This window comes from Pavona decussata, unplaced genomic scaffold (genome assembly GCF_977016875.1).
Source record: "Pavona decussata unplaced genomic scaffold, jaPavDecu1.1 SCAFFOLD_72, whole genome shotgun sequence".
In the NCBI taxonomy this organism is placed as follows: Eukaryota; Metazoa; Cnidaria; class Anthozoa; order Scleractinia; family Agariciidae; genus Pavona; species Pavona decussata.
Window position 1 is genome coordinate 2,531,112 of NW_028145491.1, and position 18,331 is coordinate 2,549,442.

Here is an 18,331-nt window from a genome sequence, read left to right on the forward strand (position 1 = left end):
ATTATAGTATATACCTGTGGAAGGCCTGCTTGAGACATCCATAATTTAGCAGGTCACTATTCACTACCAATTCATACTGATTAAGGTCAGAGTTGGTGATGAGATATCTTTGCTCGAAGGCAGTAAGGAGCCTCTTTCCCTCGATTTGAATCTATATTGAGAAACAAATAAGTTGCACTTACTGTAATTGCTCATTATATTCTTTTCAAAATCGCGGCCTCAGGTTCATTCTTTTAACCCCCAAAAAATTCGCAAATTTCAGCCTCAATATTCTTAAAATACATTTTCTTAGGGAGCAAAAGGAGTGTATGCAAGTTAACAACTAGAACGCAAGGGAGTCTGCAAGTCAGACATGTCCTAAAACATCTGCAAACCCAAACGTTAAAGGTAAAATATCAATTAGTAAAACCTAAGCTTATATATTGCTAAATCTTCAGAGAGACAGCATAATTTGTGTAATAAAATTTTATATATGATTTTCCAAATGAAATTGTCCAGTATAACTTCATTAACTATGGGACTACTGTCCTATGAATTGCGGACAACCTGCCGTATAGGTCTTCAAGGAGAAAAGAAAAACGGCAAAAAAAAAAAAAACAGAAAAGAAAAACCTTCGCGAAATTCTGGTCAATCACCTCAGAAGAAAGGAGCCAGTAGCTTCCCTCTTGAAACCCGATGTACTCGGCCTCCTTAAATTTTCGCTGTCGCTCTTGTTCCGCATAGTCGTTCTTTAGGAATGAAATGTATGCTCCAATATCGGTTCCAGACACTTTATTTCCTAATAAAAACGTCCCGCCTCCGAAGGAGGCCCGCAAGCCATCCAGGAAACGTTGCTTGGAGTCGAAGACGCCCACATTTAGCACTATATTTCTTTTAAAAAAAATAATAAAAGAGAAATACATTTTAATGTTTCACCAAAAAATAAAAACTTACCATCAATTTAAAGTGGTAGAAAATCGCAGGAAAGCGTCGCCCTTTTGTGCTTGCCAGCATTAAAGTCTGCCGACAGTCGCGATTGCGTTGTAAAGTTTTGCTTGACAATGTGCTAGAATTATTGGGTGATATACTTCGAATTCCCGAGTAAAGTAAATGTGAAGAAAAAAATATATATCAATATCAAATACCTGGACATTAGATTATTAGAATGGTGAGTTTGACCAACATGCAGCAGAACACGTGTTAATTTAATACAATGCGGTATTCTTACCTTGACTCAAGATTCCCCCGATTCATGGTCGAACATACACAAACCCACTCTCCCGCATTTTTTCGCTCTGAATCTATCTCTCCGATAACTTTCAACGTAAAGTCCCCAAAGAGATTTCCAGAAGAAAAGTAGGTTTTTCCTTCTTGAGCAATGAATCGCTCCACGTCAGTCTCCCGGGTCTGAAAACCAAGGAACCAAATTCAGCTTTTAAACCTTTTAAGACTACAAAATGATGATAACATTAGCATTAACTGATAAAAAAGGGGGCCTAATGTACCTCAATTGTTTCTTGGCCCGACTCGCCCGACATATTCCGTGGAAAAAACGTGGAATTTTTTGGAGAAGACCACACATTAGCTGCACACAGCGGGGAATGCAAGGAAGCTTGTGACAACTCCGTCAATCAAAAATCGTACATGTATGAGTGACATCGGCTTTCTTAGGTATCTCAAGTATCTCAAAAGGAAGTTCTTTTTGCAGTAGATGAATGAACAAAAAGGTTGAACAAAAAAGGTTTCGAGTGGATAGCGCTTGATAACTTGCCATCTTGCCATAAAACATATACCTCTTGCGTTGTTATCAAGTAAAGCATTTCCTTGGGTAAAGTACCATACCTGCGCGCTATGTAATTAAATGCGGTATGATAGAGGCAGATATATATGTTACTTGCCGGCCGGGAGGTCGGTATGGTGAAAAACTGTGACCGAGGGCTTAAAAATGCTACCCGAGGCCGAGGGCAGCATTTTCAAGCCCAAGGTCACAGTTTTTCACCATACGGACCCACCTTATAAAGCCGGAAAATAACAATCCAATGGGCTTGCGCGCCGTCTAACAACGATTTGTAAAAATAGACAAAAGAAAGATGTATTAAAGAACATACTTTTTTGGAACTACTTTATGTTTGCTGTATTTATTTCACTAATTAAGCTCTCCAAAATTGTTTTTGCGGTGTGAAATTTCGTGCGAAGTTTGAAGTTTTACTACAAAAACAATTTATGTCCGTCCTTGATAGCTTTCAAAATCAACTGAATCGGACTTTTCTACTTTAAATTGAATGGCAGAAAGTGAGAAAATTCGTTATGTGTATTCCAGAGAAATTCTCCTAAATACAGCAACGATCAGAGAGGTAAACTGGACTGAAATTTACGGCGAGAGAAACACAGGGTTACGCACAATTACAGCGCCAAGCTACAAACAACCAAACAAACTTTCACAACTTCAAAACACGTAATTGAATTTACTTACAGTGACTTTCCTTGCCATTTTAAAGTAAACAGAGATAAACTTGCATTGACTAAGCGTCAATGGATGTGTAAAAGAAGGCAAAAGATTGACGAGTACCGTTCACTTCTGTGAGCCGCGATATTTAGGCAGCGGGGGAAAAATTCCGGACCATGGGGGCCGTATCGTAAGCTGGAGCGGTAACGTGCGCATGATTAGCCAATCAAATTTGAGGATTCAGGATTCCGGCCCGCTCAGATGATCTTTTCACGAATTTTATCTTTTCAATTCCAAGATGTCAGCAGAATTACTTCTTTAACGTTGCAGGTCTTTTGGGATGGGGAGCTGCTTGCACCAATTTTTTTTTCTTTTGAGGAACCCTTCTTATGGTGTACCTGGCCGTTGTTAGTTTCCCATCAGCGCTTTGTTTTGTTTTGCTCTGTATTTTTTTTTGTTTTTGTTTTTTGTAATGTATGTCAACAAGATATCAAATGTGAAAGACCGTTGAAATATATCCCCAGCACCTCCAGTGGCCGCTTAAAGAGGGAGTACATCACCTGAATGTCGTTTTCGGCCGCCAAAAATTGGGTTTAATAGAAACATCTCGTTCACGTTCCATCTTTGATAATTACACAATTTTATGTTTCGGGGCGTTTTGTAAATTCTGGGTGATGTTAAAATAAAATAAAAATCTGTAGTTTAAGGTTATTGGATGGACTCCCAAAAAGTCTCGTACCAGCCTGGCGTGCTATTGCGAATTGGTAAATGTGAAATGTAATTTATCGTCAAACACAGGAAGTGCTTGCGCGATCACCCGAGCCAGAGGCTCATGACTAAAGTGCGTGACGTCCAGATCGAATTGGAATTTAGAAATGTTGGTTTTTGAGGAGAGGGGGAAACTGCTTGGTGGCGTTTCGAAAACTATTTTCCTTTCATAATTTTATGTGTATCACCTTAATACGATAACAATTATTTTACTGAGCGGCCAGTACCAGTTACACGGGACACTTTCAAAACTTCCGATTTCTTCCAAACGGGCGCAAAAACAAAAGCAGAAACAACAGTCTCGTAAAGCAAATCTTGCTAAGTGAACAAAAGTCAAAAGTTATCAAAATGTGATTCCACATTCCATGTCATCCTCAGCTACAAATGTTCGTTTCACAATTAAATTCGTTATGGAATAACCTAGTCATAACAAAGCCATAGTAGTATACGTAGGAAATTAGGAACGATTTTAATAATTCATGACACTCATTAATTATTCATGCAGTGGTTTTATAAATTGAAATTTTTATTGAGTGTGTATGAGTGTGTAGGTAAAATGGGTAGGCGAAGACGGGCTCGTAAAAAGATTGTGAAAGTAAAGGAGATTCAAGGTCAATTTGGTGGGATAAATTATATCAATCAAATGAAAAGAGTCGTTCGAAAGGGAAAGTGTTTACTTGAAGAAGGTCAAGATCTTCGTCCTTTGAATACTAAAGGAGTTAAGAATGGTGAGGAAAAGAGGTCGACAGATACGGAAAAAGTATCGTCAGAGTAGTAGAGTTAAATCTACTATTAGTAAATTGAAATCACGTATAGAAAATCAAAATGGTAGAGGGAAGAAGGGACGACAAGTTGGCGGTGCTATTCCGTGGCTCGTCGATTTTAAAAAAGGTGGTGAAATAGTTTCCGATTTAATTAAAGACGGATTTAAAGGTCCTAAAGATGTGAAGGCTGCAAAGAAGAAAGTGAAAGGGTATAGAGCGGAGTACGAATCATCCGGTTCGACCGATAGTTATTCAGATTGGGCTGTGAATAAGGGATATGCTGAAAAATCTAAGTGTGTAATTTTGTGAGTCATAGATTAAGAGGATGGCGAGACGTGTGAGAAAGAAGAGAAAATCGAAAAATAATAAGCGTAAACAGAGTGGAAGGGGGTTGAAGGAGAAAATAAAACAAATCGACAAAGAGATGACTCGTCGTTTAATCGAATTTTTAGATAAAAATGCTAATGCGAATAAGTTTAGAAATTTGGTCAGGAAGAAATTAGGGTTAAAAGCTTATAAACCTAAAGATCGAACTTGGCGTTATTCATTGTACGACGAACAAGTGAGTTGAAAAGATATGGGTAGAACTAAAAGAAAACGTAAACGAGTTCGAAGTGGTAATAATTTTAATCTCGATATTGCTTTAATGGGATCTGGTGTTAGAAGAAGACAACTAGGTGGAAAATATAAGCCGGGAAAAAGTTTTGGTGCTGATTTGAAATGGGGTTTGAAAAGGATTCCTTTTATGTTTAAAGCTGGAGCTTCGTCACACGTTAATAGAGATCGCCCGTCAGCAGCTTTAGCAAAGCAGCATAAAATTGTAATGGGAGAACCCAAGATGAAAGATCTTTGGGTTATTTCATAGTCACTTCCGTTTCCGGTTTCGTTATAGTAAAACCGTAATATTTTTAGTGTTAGTTGTCGACGGCGGCGGGATAGATCACGGGGAATAGCCCTTTTCACGGTTGATTTTTCTCATTTGCATTACAATGTTATCCAACGTGGATGAGAGGCAATTTCGGGGTAGTTTATACATGCTAGATTTCATTGTAATTCAAATGAGTAGAGTTAACCGTGAAAAGGGCTATTGGATCGGCTATGACTCAACACACTCCCTCCATGGTGGACAGAGTTGCGAGTTCGAGTCCTCCGACTTCCCTGTGATCTACCGTGGTACAATCCGTTGACGTTAATTTTTCCTTTTTTGTTATGAAACCTCGTCCGGAATTATGGCGTGTTAATAGCGTTAGTTGTTGTGTTTGTGGTGAAATTGGGAGAGTTAATGCTTTTGCACACACGGTGAAAGTCTGATTGAAAGTAACTCATAAAATAACACACAGCTTGTTTAAATTATGATTTGGGTTCTGTCTTATTTCCTCAAGTAATTTTTCCATTTTATGTCATCGTCTGTCATCTTTTTTCTTCCAAATTAAAATATAACGAGGCGTTTTCTGTCCCATATATCCTCTCACCTCTGGTCTCCTACCGTAATAATATGAAAACGTATTTTTCAATGTTATTTCCACCGACTCTCTTTTTTTCTCCATATTCACCTAAAAACAAAAGTGCAGATGTTAATCTCTCCACCACCGCTTCAACTTCTTTGTACCAATGCTCAGATAGGGTTTTTCTCACACGTTCGTCGTAAAAATAATCAGTTCTATAGATTTCTCCATATGCGACTCTTCTAGGTGTTAAAACATACAAATCAGTGTAATAACTCCCGTGCGCTCTCTATAACCTTCAAAACTTCTTCAAATTCTGTATAATCCAAACGTCTTCGAAGTTTCCTCAACCACTTTCCATTATATTTTCCACACAATAAACCAAAAGCTTTGAAACAACCTAAAATCTCGTAATGTATCAATCTAATTTCTGAATTTTTCATTTTTTCCAACGAAAATAGATCATAAAATTTAAACTCAATAAAAACAACTTGAGACCATCTTCATAGAACGGACATAAACGAACGAGAAAAGAAGTAGGCCAAAAAAACACTCCCAACTCCATACCACTCATACACACTCAATAAAAATTTCAATTTATAAAACCACTGTATGAATAATTAATAAGTCTCATGAATTATTAAAATCGTTCCTAATTTCCTACGTATACTAGTGCCATTTTAAACGGGAACAATAGACTTCTACAGCAAGTATAAAATCGAAAATTGCGAAACGAATCAGATCAGACAGGCTATTTGAATAATTCGAATGACTCCACTAATTATTAAAGGTGTGCCCCCGGCATTTTTCCAAAGACACACACAATCTATACTTCCCCTAGTTTGAAATTGTGATCCATTTTTCAGGCGCTCATTTTCCCCATGCCATCACCGACCTGAGGAGGTCATCTTACAATATTTAGTGATGTAAACGTTATTGTTCTACGGCGGTTCATCTTCTCTGACTGACTTGATAATTACCTCTGTTCCCTCCAAGATTTCTGGTCATGGTGCGTGCAACCCTGGAATCCGATTATCACCTGATTTATGATACTGTCAACTTGATTAAAGCTAGTCCGGCAAAGCTCTATAACATGGCTTTGCTTCTGCTCCATGGTTTATCTCTGGTATCTTTGATGATATCGACGATTGCGTTTGGGCATAGGAAGCCCTTTACAAGTTCATCCTCGATGAACATATTCCTCATAGAAAAGCTAAAGTTAAATCTAACAGTTTACCTGAATGTCTTCGTCCCTGAGTAAAGAGCTGAATAAGCGATACAATCCGGCTTCTCCATAATGCCCAAAAAACACCAACCCTGAGTAAAGAGCTGAATAAGCGATTCTCCTTAATGCCCAAAAAGCACCAAGAGGATCTCCTGAATGGTTGGCTTACAAGAAACACAGGAAATTTGTAACTCAATAACAAACTCACCAATACTACATCCAGTAAAGAATTTTGGAACCTAGTCAGATCCTTTCAAAGTAACATGAAGTGCTCTACCCAGGGGCGTAGCCAGGATTTTTCCAGAGGTACGCACAATTTTCCAAATCCCCCTACAACCCCCTGCCCCCCGAAATTTTTTTTACGTGCCATGATGCCATGAATAAATTTTCCGTTTATCGTCAGGATGGTGAGGTTATGCTGTAAGTGTAACCGTGATATGAAATAGCAACTACGCCGTTAAATTTTTTGCTGCTTCCTTGGGTTTATTGAAGTGCTTCGATCCCTTCATTCATTAATTAAGCCAACAAGCTAGCGGTATCTGCGGGGTTTTATTCTCAGATGAGCACTTTTTACCACTGCGGGCCTCATCATTGTTTTTCTGTAATGTAAGCAATGCTATACACATAGACCCTCCTAAACGGGTCACGAGATCGTCATTTTCAATCCCGGCTATGGTCTAAGGCTATATTTGACAGGTTCTTCCCAAACTCAATGAACTGCAAGCAATTGCTGATAATAATGATGCATCATTTATATGTTTAACGGAGACTTGGCTAAATGCTGACATTTCGGACTCGGCTTGTGCGTTATCAGGATATACCTGTTTCCGTAAGGACCGATGCTTCGCCAACTGCGGTGGAGTCTGTATCTACGTGAAGTCAACGCATCAATGCCATCTTCTACCTGACTTTGATGATCCTCAAATTGAGTCGATTTGGGTCAAAGTACAGCCACACCGTTTGCCTAGAGGAACCTCAGCTCTGCTCATTGGGACTGTTTATCACCCTCCGAGCAGCTCTGCCGAACAAAATCCGCTACTGATTTCTCACATTCAGAGGAATATTGGGGCCTTTCTTAATAGCTGCCCTGATGGCTTAGCCATAGTGATTGGCGATTTCAATCCTCCATCAACACGAATTAAGTCTGCTGATGTTACCATGGCAACTGGCATGAGACAGATAGTCAGATTTCCCACACGGAATGATGCCACTCTTGACTGGTGCTTTAACAACAAGCCGAATCTCCTGTCTAATCCAGTACAACTTCCCAAGATTGGTGGCAGTGATCACAATGCGATCATGATCAGCCCTGTGAGCAACATTCATCCCTCCAACAAAATGAGACCAAAAAGTATTCTGGTACGGGACATCAGGAGAAGTCGGCTAAGAGAGTTTGGGGCCTGGGTCACATCAATGGATTGGTCGATCATTAAATAGATCCCCAGTCTCCAAGAGAAAGTTGATCTCCTGTATAGCTGTCTAACGTTTGCTGTGAATTTATTCCTCCCTTTGCGTAAGGTGAAGGTGTCGTCAACTGACAAGCCGTGGATCTCGGCTGGTTTGAAGATCCTAATAGCCAAGCGTCAGAAAGCCCTAGCCATACACGGAAAATCCTCTCAGGTCTACAAGGCGCTGAGAAATAGGGTACAGAGAGAGTGCTCCATGTGTAAAAAAAGGTTTTATAACAACAAGGTCTCAAGCCTCCAACAATCTAACAGTGCACGCTGGTGGAAAGATATCAAAGAATTGGGAGGTCTCACTTACTCTGGTGATTGGACTAGTCATCTGATCAGTGATGAGATCACTGACGATGCCTCTCTCGCACAGTCGTTTAATGAGTTCCTTGGTGGACTTACAAGCCATTTCAAGCCTTTACAACCTCTTCCTGTTATGATGGGCCCTGTGCCAGAGCATCTCTATGTCTCTGACTACAAAGGCGGTCTATAAGACTCTTTGTGCTTTGAAGACAAAGAAATCACCTGGACCGGACGAAATCCCTAATGTTGTATGGAAAGAATTCGCCTTTGAGCTTTCCCCAGTCTTGGCGGATATATACAACTCGTCACTAGAACAAGGTTAAAAAATACAAACACCCTCTTGAAGAAAGCGAAACATTGCTCCATCATCCATGCCCGCAAAAACAAGAAAACTCAAAAATCCGATATCGGCTAGTAGACGGTTGCCCGGGAACCGCTGCCCACTATGCAGGGATAAATTAATCAGTATTAAAGTTGGCGCCATTGTAAATGGTTTAAATGAACATATATAGGCTTGCTTTAACTGTTCTACAGAATTATCTTCGATAGTGTTGCAATTAGATTTGAATTATTACAGTAGAGTCTTAAACTACATGTAACTAACGTTATTATTATTATAAACAAAACCCCTGTCGAATAAAACTTCCTCAAAACTTTTTGTGCTGTACGGTATTGATGATATCAGGGGGAAATTTAAAGAAGTACCTTTGGGTGTTTATTCAGTAATTGGCACAATTGTCGAGAACAGGTTCATTTGATCGGCTTAACTTTTCTGATTACCAGTGTGATCGGATAGAAATGTAAAATGCCGGAGCTCTAGTAGTGCCTCTTAAAGCCTGGTTTTCACTAGCAAAGCAAGCATAAACGCAAGCACAAGCGCAAGCGTAATGCTCCGTTTTCACACAACGCAAGCGAACTCAAGCATAAGCGCAAGCACAAGAAAAAGGAAAAAATTTGATCCTTGTGCTTGCGCTTATGCTTGCGTTATGCTTGCATCGCTAGTGAAAACCAGGCTTAAAAGAATTCGAAAGAACCGAATAAAAATAGAACCAAAAGGACGAGACAGCAGAAAAAAAATCGCGATTATTTAAGAAGATTACGACATTCTTTAATTTAAAAGACATGTTTCGATGTTACGAACATCATCGTAAGTTCCAGACTATTTGGAAAACCGTTAGGACTATGTAACAACTAGGCGAAACATACATAATTAATTATGATTAAGTGCCAACAACTGATTACATATTTGAGTGAGTTACAAAGTGTTGAAAGTGTTTGAAAGAATAAAGCCTAAAGCGTAAGTGTCAGTGTCAGTAGCAGCCAAAAGGTTTTCTACGCCACCTCCTTTTTTAGTTATGCTTTCTTCCACTTCTTCATCTCCTCTACAGATGGGGTGTGGACAGCACTTCGACTCTTCCAAGACAAAACGCTGTTCGCTGTGAGCCATACTGGCGTTGCAAGAAAACTCTCTTGCTATATTTGATAAACTTGCTACACTTGCTACACTTGCTACGCATGCTACGCAAGCTTGCTACGCTTGCTACACTTGCTACGCTTGCTACGCTTGCTACACTTGCTACGCTTGCTACACTTGCTACACTTGCTACGCTTGCTACACTTGCTACACTTGCTACACTTGCTACGCTTGCTACACTTGCTACACTTGCTACGCTTGCTACACTTGCTACGCTTGCTACACTTGCTACGCTTGCTACGCTTGCTACGCTTGCTACGCTTGCTACGCCTGCTACGCTTGCTACACTTGCTACGCTTGCTACACTTGCTACGCTTGCTACACTTGCTACGCTTGCTACGCTTGCTACACTTGCTACACTTGCTACGCTTGCTACACTTGCTACGCTTGCTACGCTTGCTACGCCTTCTACACTTGCTACGCTTGCTACACTTGCTACGCTTGCTACACTTGCTACGCTTGCTACGCTTGCTACGCTTGCTACACTTGCTACGCTTGCTACACTTGCTACGCTTGCTACACTTGCTACACTTGCTACGCTTGCTACGCTTGCTACGCCTGCTACACTTGCTACGCTTGCTACACTTGCTACGCTTGCTACACTTGCTACACTTGCTACGCTTGCTACACTTGCTACGCTGGCTACACTTGCTACGCTTGCTACACTTGCTACGCTTGCTACACTTGCTACGCTTGCTACGCTTGCTACACTTGCTACGCTTGCTACGCTCGCTACGCTTGCTACACTTGCTACGCTTGCTACGCTTGCTACGCTTGCTACACTTGCTACGCTTGCTACGCTTGCTACACTTGCTACGCTTGCTACACTTGCTACGCTTGCTACGCTTGCTACGCTTGCTACACTTGCTACGCTTGCTACGCTTACTGCGCTTGCTACACTTGCTACGCTTGCTACGCTTGCTACGCTTGCTACGCTTGCTACGCTTGCTACGCTTGCTACGCTTGCTACGCTTGCTACACTTGCTACGCTTGCTACGCTTGCTACGCCTGCTACACTTGCTACGCTTGCTACACTTGCTACGCATGCTACACTTGCTACACTTGCTACGCATGCTACGCTTGCTTAGCATGCTACGCATGCTACACTTGCTACGCTTGCTACACTTGCTACGCATGCTACACTTGCTAAGCTTGCTACACTTGCTACGCTTGCTACGCGTGCTACGCTTAGTTGACTTGTTAAACACACTAAGCACGCTTGCCACATTTTCTACACTTATTTGTCTACTCATAACCTTTTTTACACCTATTGCAGACCAGGCCCCAGTTGTTCAAAGGCCGGATAACTTTATCCAGTGGATAAGTCACTATTCGACAGTTTCAATCTGTGCAAAGATTTCAGTATTTCCTCTTTTACAACCGAATATGTGCACTCTAACCACTACTTAGTTGGGGAGTGTACGAAAACCTTGGAAAACATTTAACGTGAAGTATATTTTAGACGCTGAAGAGTTCCTTATCCAGCGGATAAAGTTATCCGGCCTTTGAACAACTGGGGCCAGTAGACCAGTATACAACAATTAGTAATATGTATTATAATTGCACGTCGTTTCACTTGGCTTGATATTTCGAAAGTTTGCAATTCCTAATATAAAACCATTGATCTCTTACAGATTGCACTTGTCATACCACAGAAATGGCTGAAATAACAGTTGAAGTGACTGGTTTTTTGGTGCTCCTACATGCCCAAATTAAGAAAAACCGAGATTTTCAATCAGCCAATCATAGAGCCGCTTCAGCGAAGTACTGTTTGACTCGATACATTAGCGAGGCTTCGTTAACAAATTTGCATAATTCGCAGCTGTTGAGAAAATGCTATGTTGTGGCGACTCGGTGAAAACATTGACCCAGGCTATCTTCAAATGGTTATTTTACCCCACATTGCATTTGTCTGTTTCTCTTTCTTGTTTTAATAAGGTGTTAGAAAAGGTCTGGAAAAAAATGCGTGATCGGAAAAGAAAATATTCGTCAAATGCTGGTGGGAAATTTGCATAATGCAAATCTTCCAATAAATCTTTCTGCAAAGGAATTTGATTGGGAAGGTTTCGTTAAGAGACCATTTGACCGAAACACCCCACATAAAAGGAGTCAAAACAACGTTTAATAATTCGATTTTAACCAATTATTGTCGAATCTTAACCTTTAAATTAATAGTGCCAAAGTGATACTCGCTATTGCGTTATCTGCGTCACGTCAGTAGCTGTCGATAAGTCTTAGAATATAATGCCCACAAACCAACTTGTGCTGCGAAATTGCCAATTACAACAACTAGAAAAAAGACCTTTATTTACTGGCATATGAGTGGTTTTGATAAAAGTAAAACGTTCACATGACACTTGAATCACGTTTAAAAGATACATGCTTGTCAAATGAGATGCGAAAGTTGGACACAGGGTCGGTCAAAGTGAATATTTTTAATTAAATCAAGTTTGTTTACTGGAATGCATGCTTTTTCAAATAGCTAGTCCAAGCTTCTTCAGTGGCCTTCCAAATAATGATCACCCAGAATTGGGTCAGTCAAAAAAGCTCTCAATTCGTGTTGTTTGATACTGTACCTTCGCAAGTGACTGAAAAACAATGTCAGCTGGCACGCCATATTTTAACGTAATTACTGGTATGAAATATCACACATGCACGGATACACGCTTCAAAAAACCTGTGTGCCAATTTCCGTTTGACAAAATAATAACCTACCTACAGTCCACATTGGCTGTAGGGCATGCATTTATCTTTGTCGAATGTCAACAACAGAAACACGGGTATCTCAGTGACACTGTATACACGCAATGTCTAGTGCATACATCACAGGTAGCCGAAGCTCTATGACCTTTGTTTGACCTTTATATTTTAATGTCACGATGAGTGTTACGCAATGGCGTAAATTATAAGGGTTTGTATGGGAATTTACGAATGTGTTTTGGAGTCGAAAGTAAAGGGCATGAATTGAACAAAAATTGCTTACCTTGTCTCCTTGATCTCTTGCCAGTGTTTGTGCGCCATATTTTGGCCATTTTAGTACGATTCCAGTGGGTTTTAAAAGTAGACGATGAGAAGTCCAAAGACTACTGCAAAGCTGACACAACGTAATATATTTTAAAACAATATTTCGGCTGGCCAAACCAGCCTTCTTCAGGTTTAGATGTTACTAAATTATATAAATGAAATTACAATATATATCATGGAGGATGTTGCAATACATGGGAGCAGCGGAAATGACGTTTACAAGGTGGTACCAAAGGATGAGGAAATAAGTAAAATAAAATAAAAAAATTAAAAGGTTTGCTGAAAATTTTCCTCTCTCTATACGATATCCCACTATAGATATGTATCCCCAAAATCGTGGTCACTTTGGTAGCAATAGTATTCTTTGAAATAAATTGCAACGTTAACAACGCGGTCATTTTAAAACACGAGTCGCAGACCAAGAACTGCGGACCACGGGTTCGTATTAGGATAGGAGGACTTTGGACTACGAACTATGGACTGACTCCACGCCCTACAGTTTACATTGGCTGTAGGGCATGCATTTATCTTTGTCGAATGTCAACAACAGAAACACGGGTATCTCAGTGACACTGTATACACGAAATGTCTACTGCATACATGTCTTTGTACGACATCTAGATGATTGCGCACGTGGGCTCATTGGCTGATCACGATCATGATCATCAAACATCCTTTTGCGAATTTAATTACGCCAGTTTTCACCATATCGAACCCTGAGATGAATGCTTAAAACTAAAATGACGGCTCTCTTCAGCGCGTATTTAAAATCCAGCTGTTTCGCTGAGATAAAGCAAGATTTTATGTTTGCACTGTCGATCCTCACTATTTTATTCCAAGTCCTTGTTTTGTTTCTAAAAAAAAAAAAAAAACAATAAAGGGACAAAAATAACTACCGAAACTTGATTTGATACATATTAAACTTACTGAGAATGAATACAAGAAAAATATGATTTTCAGACTTCAGTTCTCCTTTAAACCCAGTCCGTAGTCCGTAGTCCGTATCCCGAAGTCCGAGGCTTACTTTAGTTTCTCTTTTATACCCAGTCCGTAGTCCGCAGTCCTTTGTCTGCGACTCAGACTTTGTACTGACCTCATTGTTGACGTTGCAACGAAAACTATTGCTACTGAAGTGACCAACCTTTTGGGGACATATATAGCAGGATATAGAGCAAGGAAAATGTTCAACAAACCTTTAAATACCCACTGGAATCGTACTAAAATGGCCAAAATATGGCGCACAAACACTGGCAAGAGATCAAGGAGATAAGGTAAGCAATTCTTGTTCAATTTATGTCCTTTATTTTCGACTCCAAAACACGTTCGTAAATTCCCATACAAACCGTAACGATTCAGTACGCCATTGCGTAACACTCATAATGACATCAAAATATAAAGGTCAAACAAAGGTCATAGAGCTTCGGCTACCTGTGATGTATGCACTAGACATTGCGTGTATACAGTGTCACTGAGATACCCGTGTTTCTGTTGTTGACATTCGACAAAGATAAATGCATGCCCTACAGCAATGTGGACTGTAGGTAGGTTATTATTTTGTCAAACGGAAATTGGCACACAGGTTTTTTGAAGCGTGTATCCGTGCATGTGTGATATTTCATACCAGTAATTACGTTAAAATATGGCGTGCCAGCTGACATTGTTTTTCAGTCACTTGCGAAGGTACAGTATCAAACAACACGAATTGAGAGCTTTTTTGACTGACCCAATTCTGGGTGATCATTATTTGGAAGGCCACTGAAGAAGCTTGGACTAGCTATTTGAAAAAGCATGCATTCCAGTAAACAAACTTGATTTAATTAAAAATATTCACTTTGACCGACCCTGTGTCCAACTTTCGCATCTCATTTGACAAGCATGTATCTTTTAAACGTGATTCAAGTGTCATGTGAACGTTTTACTTTTATCAAAACCACTCATATGCCAGTAAATAAAGGTCTTTTTTCTAGTTGTTGTAATTGGCAATTTCGCAGCACAAGTTGGTTTGTGGGCATTATATTCTAAGACTTATCGACAGCTACTGACGTGACGCAGATAACGCAATAGCGAGTATCACTTTGGCACTATTAATTTAAAGGTTAAGATTCGACAATAATTGGTTAAAATCGAATTATTAAACGTTGTTTTGACTCCTTTTATGTGGGTGTTTCGGTCAAATGGTCTCTTAACGAAACCTTCCCAATCAAATTCCTTTGCAGAAAGATTTATTGGAAGATTTGCATTATGCAAATTTCCCACCAGCATTTGACGAATATTTTCTTTTCCGATCACGCATTTTTTTCCAGACCTTTTCTAACACCTTATTAAAACAAGAAAGAGAAACAGACAAATGCAATGTGGGGTAAAATAACCATTTGAAGATAGCCTGGGTCAATGTTTTCACCGAGTCGCCACAACATAGCATTTTCTCAACAGCTGCGAATTATGCAAATTTGTTAACGAAGCCTCGCTAACTTTGGTTTTCGTCAGCGCGTGCATTGATTGCCCAGATTTTTTATTTCGTATTATTAAAGACGAAGACCCAAGCTTTATCACAATGTTCCTCTCGAGTCGATACCTGACATACCAAGATGCATTTTAAACCTTCAAACTTACTCAATTTTCGCCTCATCGCGAAGTCCTCAAAATGTCACTTTTTCAAAGAGCCATAAAACCCTCCAAAGTTCTACAAAAGTTTACATAGGTCCCATTGATAGAAAGTAGGTGAGTTATGCTCTTATTCAAAACCGACCTCGCTTTCTAGCGTTGCGTGCTGTTTCAACACAAGCGTATTGAACTTGGCTAATTTTGAGTGAGATTTTTGCATAATTAATGAGGCAAAACCCGTTATTTCGTTTTCTCCAAAATTCTCGAAAACTAAAAATTTCCAGAACATTCAAATAATATTTTCGAAGATAGTTCCCCAAAAGTAAACTTCAGGCAAATTATCAGGAGTTTCGATTTTTCAAGCTTGGCCAGCGATTCTCGAAAGTTACAGTCAGGCACTCTTAATGACTCAAAATTTTACAAACGCTTGAACGAAGACATAACTGCTGACATACAAAAATGTGTAACTTTTTATGTTAACAGGATGCATCATGACAGACTTATCAACGAGAAAACTAGGAAATACCTCAAACAAACTGACGTAAAACCAGGACGCTTCTACATACTACCCAAAATACACAAACCCGGTAACCCAGGACGCCCCATTGTTTCATCTAATAGCCATCCCACCGAACGCATATCTAATTTGTCGACTATCACCTTCAACCTTTAGTTCACAAATTACCATCCTTTGTTAAAGACACTAATAACTTCCTTAACAAACTCCTTACCATCGGTAAGGTACCCTCTAATTCATTGTTAGTCGCACTTGATGTCTCATCTTTATACACTAATATCCCACATAACGAAGGTATTAATGCTTGTGACCATTTCCTACGTACTCGCCTTCATAGTAACATTCCCACTGGCACACTCCGTGACCTCATTCGCATGATTCTTACCATGAATAATTTTTCTTTCAACGATAACCACTACCTTCAGATCCATGGCACGGCCATGGGTACTAAAATGGCCCCCTCTTTTGCCAACCTTTTTCTTGGCCATTTCGAAGCGAATGCTTTGAAAAATGCCCCATTTCACCCTCACACGTGGTTTCGTTATATTGATGATATTTTTATGATCTGGACTGAAGGTCTGGATAACTTAAAAATATTCATCGATTATCTTAACAACATTCACCCTACCATTAAATTCACTAGCTCGCACTCTTCTACTAACGTATCTTTCCTTGATGTTAATGTTTCTTTAACTAATGACGGTAACATCAGTACTGACCTGTACACTAAACCTACAGACAAACACCAACATCTACTGTATTCATCTTGCCATCCCCTACATACAAAAAATGCTATTCCTTTCAGTCTAGCACTCCGCTTACGACGTATTTGTTCTACTGACGAAACGTTTAATATACGCACTGCACAACTTACTACATACCTACCCAAACGAGGCTACAAACGAAACTTTGTCACTAAAACAAATACAACGTGCCGCCAACATGCCACGCAGACTCGCTTTACAAACTAAAGACATGAACAAACCTACGCGTTTACCTTTTATTACGACTTTTAACCCATCGCTTCCTCACATCTCCAACATCATTAAAAAAACATTATCATTTACTGCGCTCGTCTGACCGCTGCAAAAGGGTTTTTCCAAATTTGCCTGTTGTGGCCTTCAGACGATCTCCTAATCTACGCGACTTACTGGTTTCGGCTAAACTTTCTTCTGACTCGACTAATCCCCACCCACAACTCCCTTCCGGCTCCTATCGTTGCGGTAAAAAATGTGCCACTTGCCCATACATTTCCGATGGTCTCACTAACTACACCTTCTTTTCCACTGGTGAAACGCGCCCTATCAAATCTAACCTGACCTGTGAAACTAAAAATATAATCTACATGATCCAATGTAACCGCTGTAATTTACAATACATAGGAGAGACTAAACGACGCTTAAAAGACGACTTTAATGAACACCGCCGCACAATAGATAACCCTAACACTAAATGCTAAATCCAAACCCACCACAGCCGCAGAACACTTCCTCACCGCTCCTAACCACACCGCTAACGACATGCAAATTAATCCCCATAGAAAAAGTCTACTCTAACCGAGACTCAAAACGTAAGGCCAGGGAAGCCTTTTTAATCTCAAAAGGCAGAACACTTTCTCCACATGGCCTTAATATTCGCGAAGAAATGTACTAGCTTTTTTCCTTTTATTATTTTTTATTCTTTGTTATTATTATTTCATTTGCTTCATATTTTATACTGTCAATCAATTTAGTTTAACGTAGTTCCGCTATTGCGCAAATATTTGTCAGCTATATAAGCGTATGTCCCAATGTAAATTTTCATTATACCTGAAGAAGGCTGGTTTGGCCAGCCGAAATATAGTAACCTTTAAACCGTAATTCTACGTTGTATCGGTCTCTGCTTCTTTTATCATTTAAAATCAATACCGTATCTCAGACCAAAACGGCTCAAAAACCACACCCTTTGGAGCTGCATATACTTACACAGCTTATAGTAACCCTCTCGGACTGCATGTGCCGTACAAATGGGTACTCGAAGGAAAAAGGTGTATAACAGTATCAACAACGCTTGTCACACAAAAATCCCCCCTTCAAATGTGAGGTGGTTTCTCAAGTAATAGCTAAGGGCAATTACTTTTAGTCTCTTTCAAAGGGGCGATTAGAGGCAGTCACATGGAAAAGATCCCACTGGGCACAAATTTTCGAGGGGAAGCTATTATTTGAATCCAATAGCGTTTCCGGCCATTCCTCACCCAAACAAAACCTGCTCGAAATTCTCTGCTCATGGCACAACTTTTGTCCTTGAAACCCACATAACAGTTCAACAACACAAAACAAAAGTGAAGAA

General features: G+C 39.8%; 1 protein-coding gene across 1 annotated transcript; it reads right to left on the bottom strand.

Annotated features, from left to right (window-relative positions):
* Position 1: 1 nt before the first annotated feature.
* Positions 2-1,558, bottom strand: LOC146476955 (uncharacterized). The gene is made up of 4 exons (XM_085114055.1): positions 1,485-1,558; positions 1,208-1,386; positions 636-870; positions 2-151 (listed from the first exon to the last, which is right to left on the bottom strand). The coding sequence occupies exons 1-4, from the start codon at positions 1,515-1,517 to the stop codon at positions 2-4; spliced, it is 597 nt and encodes a 198-aa protein (XP_084970181.1). The 5' UTR covers positions 1,518-1,558.
* Between the last annotated feature and the right edge of the window lie 16,773 nt (positions 1,559-18,331).

Coding starts and splice junctions, on each gene's coding strand:
- LOC146476955 (XM_085114055.1), bottom strand. CDS start 1,517: ATGTCGGGCGAGTCGGGCCAAGAAACAATTGAG. Junction 1,387..1,484: donor CGGGCCAAGAAACAATTGAG/GTACATTAGGCC, acceptor CTTGGTTTTCAG/ACCCGGGAGACTGACGTGGA. Junction 871..1,207: donor CGGGGGAATCTTGAGTCAAG/GTAAGAATACCG, acceptor TTTTTTTAAAAG/AAATATAGTGCTAAATGTGG.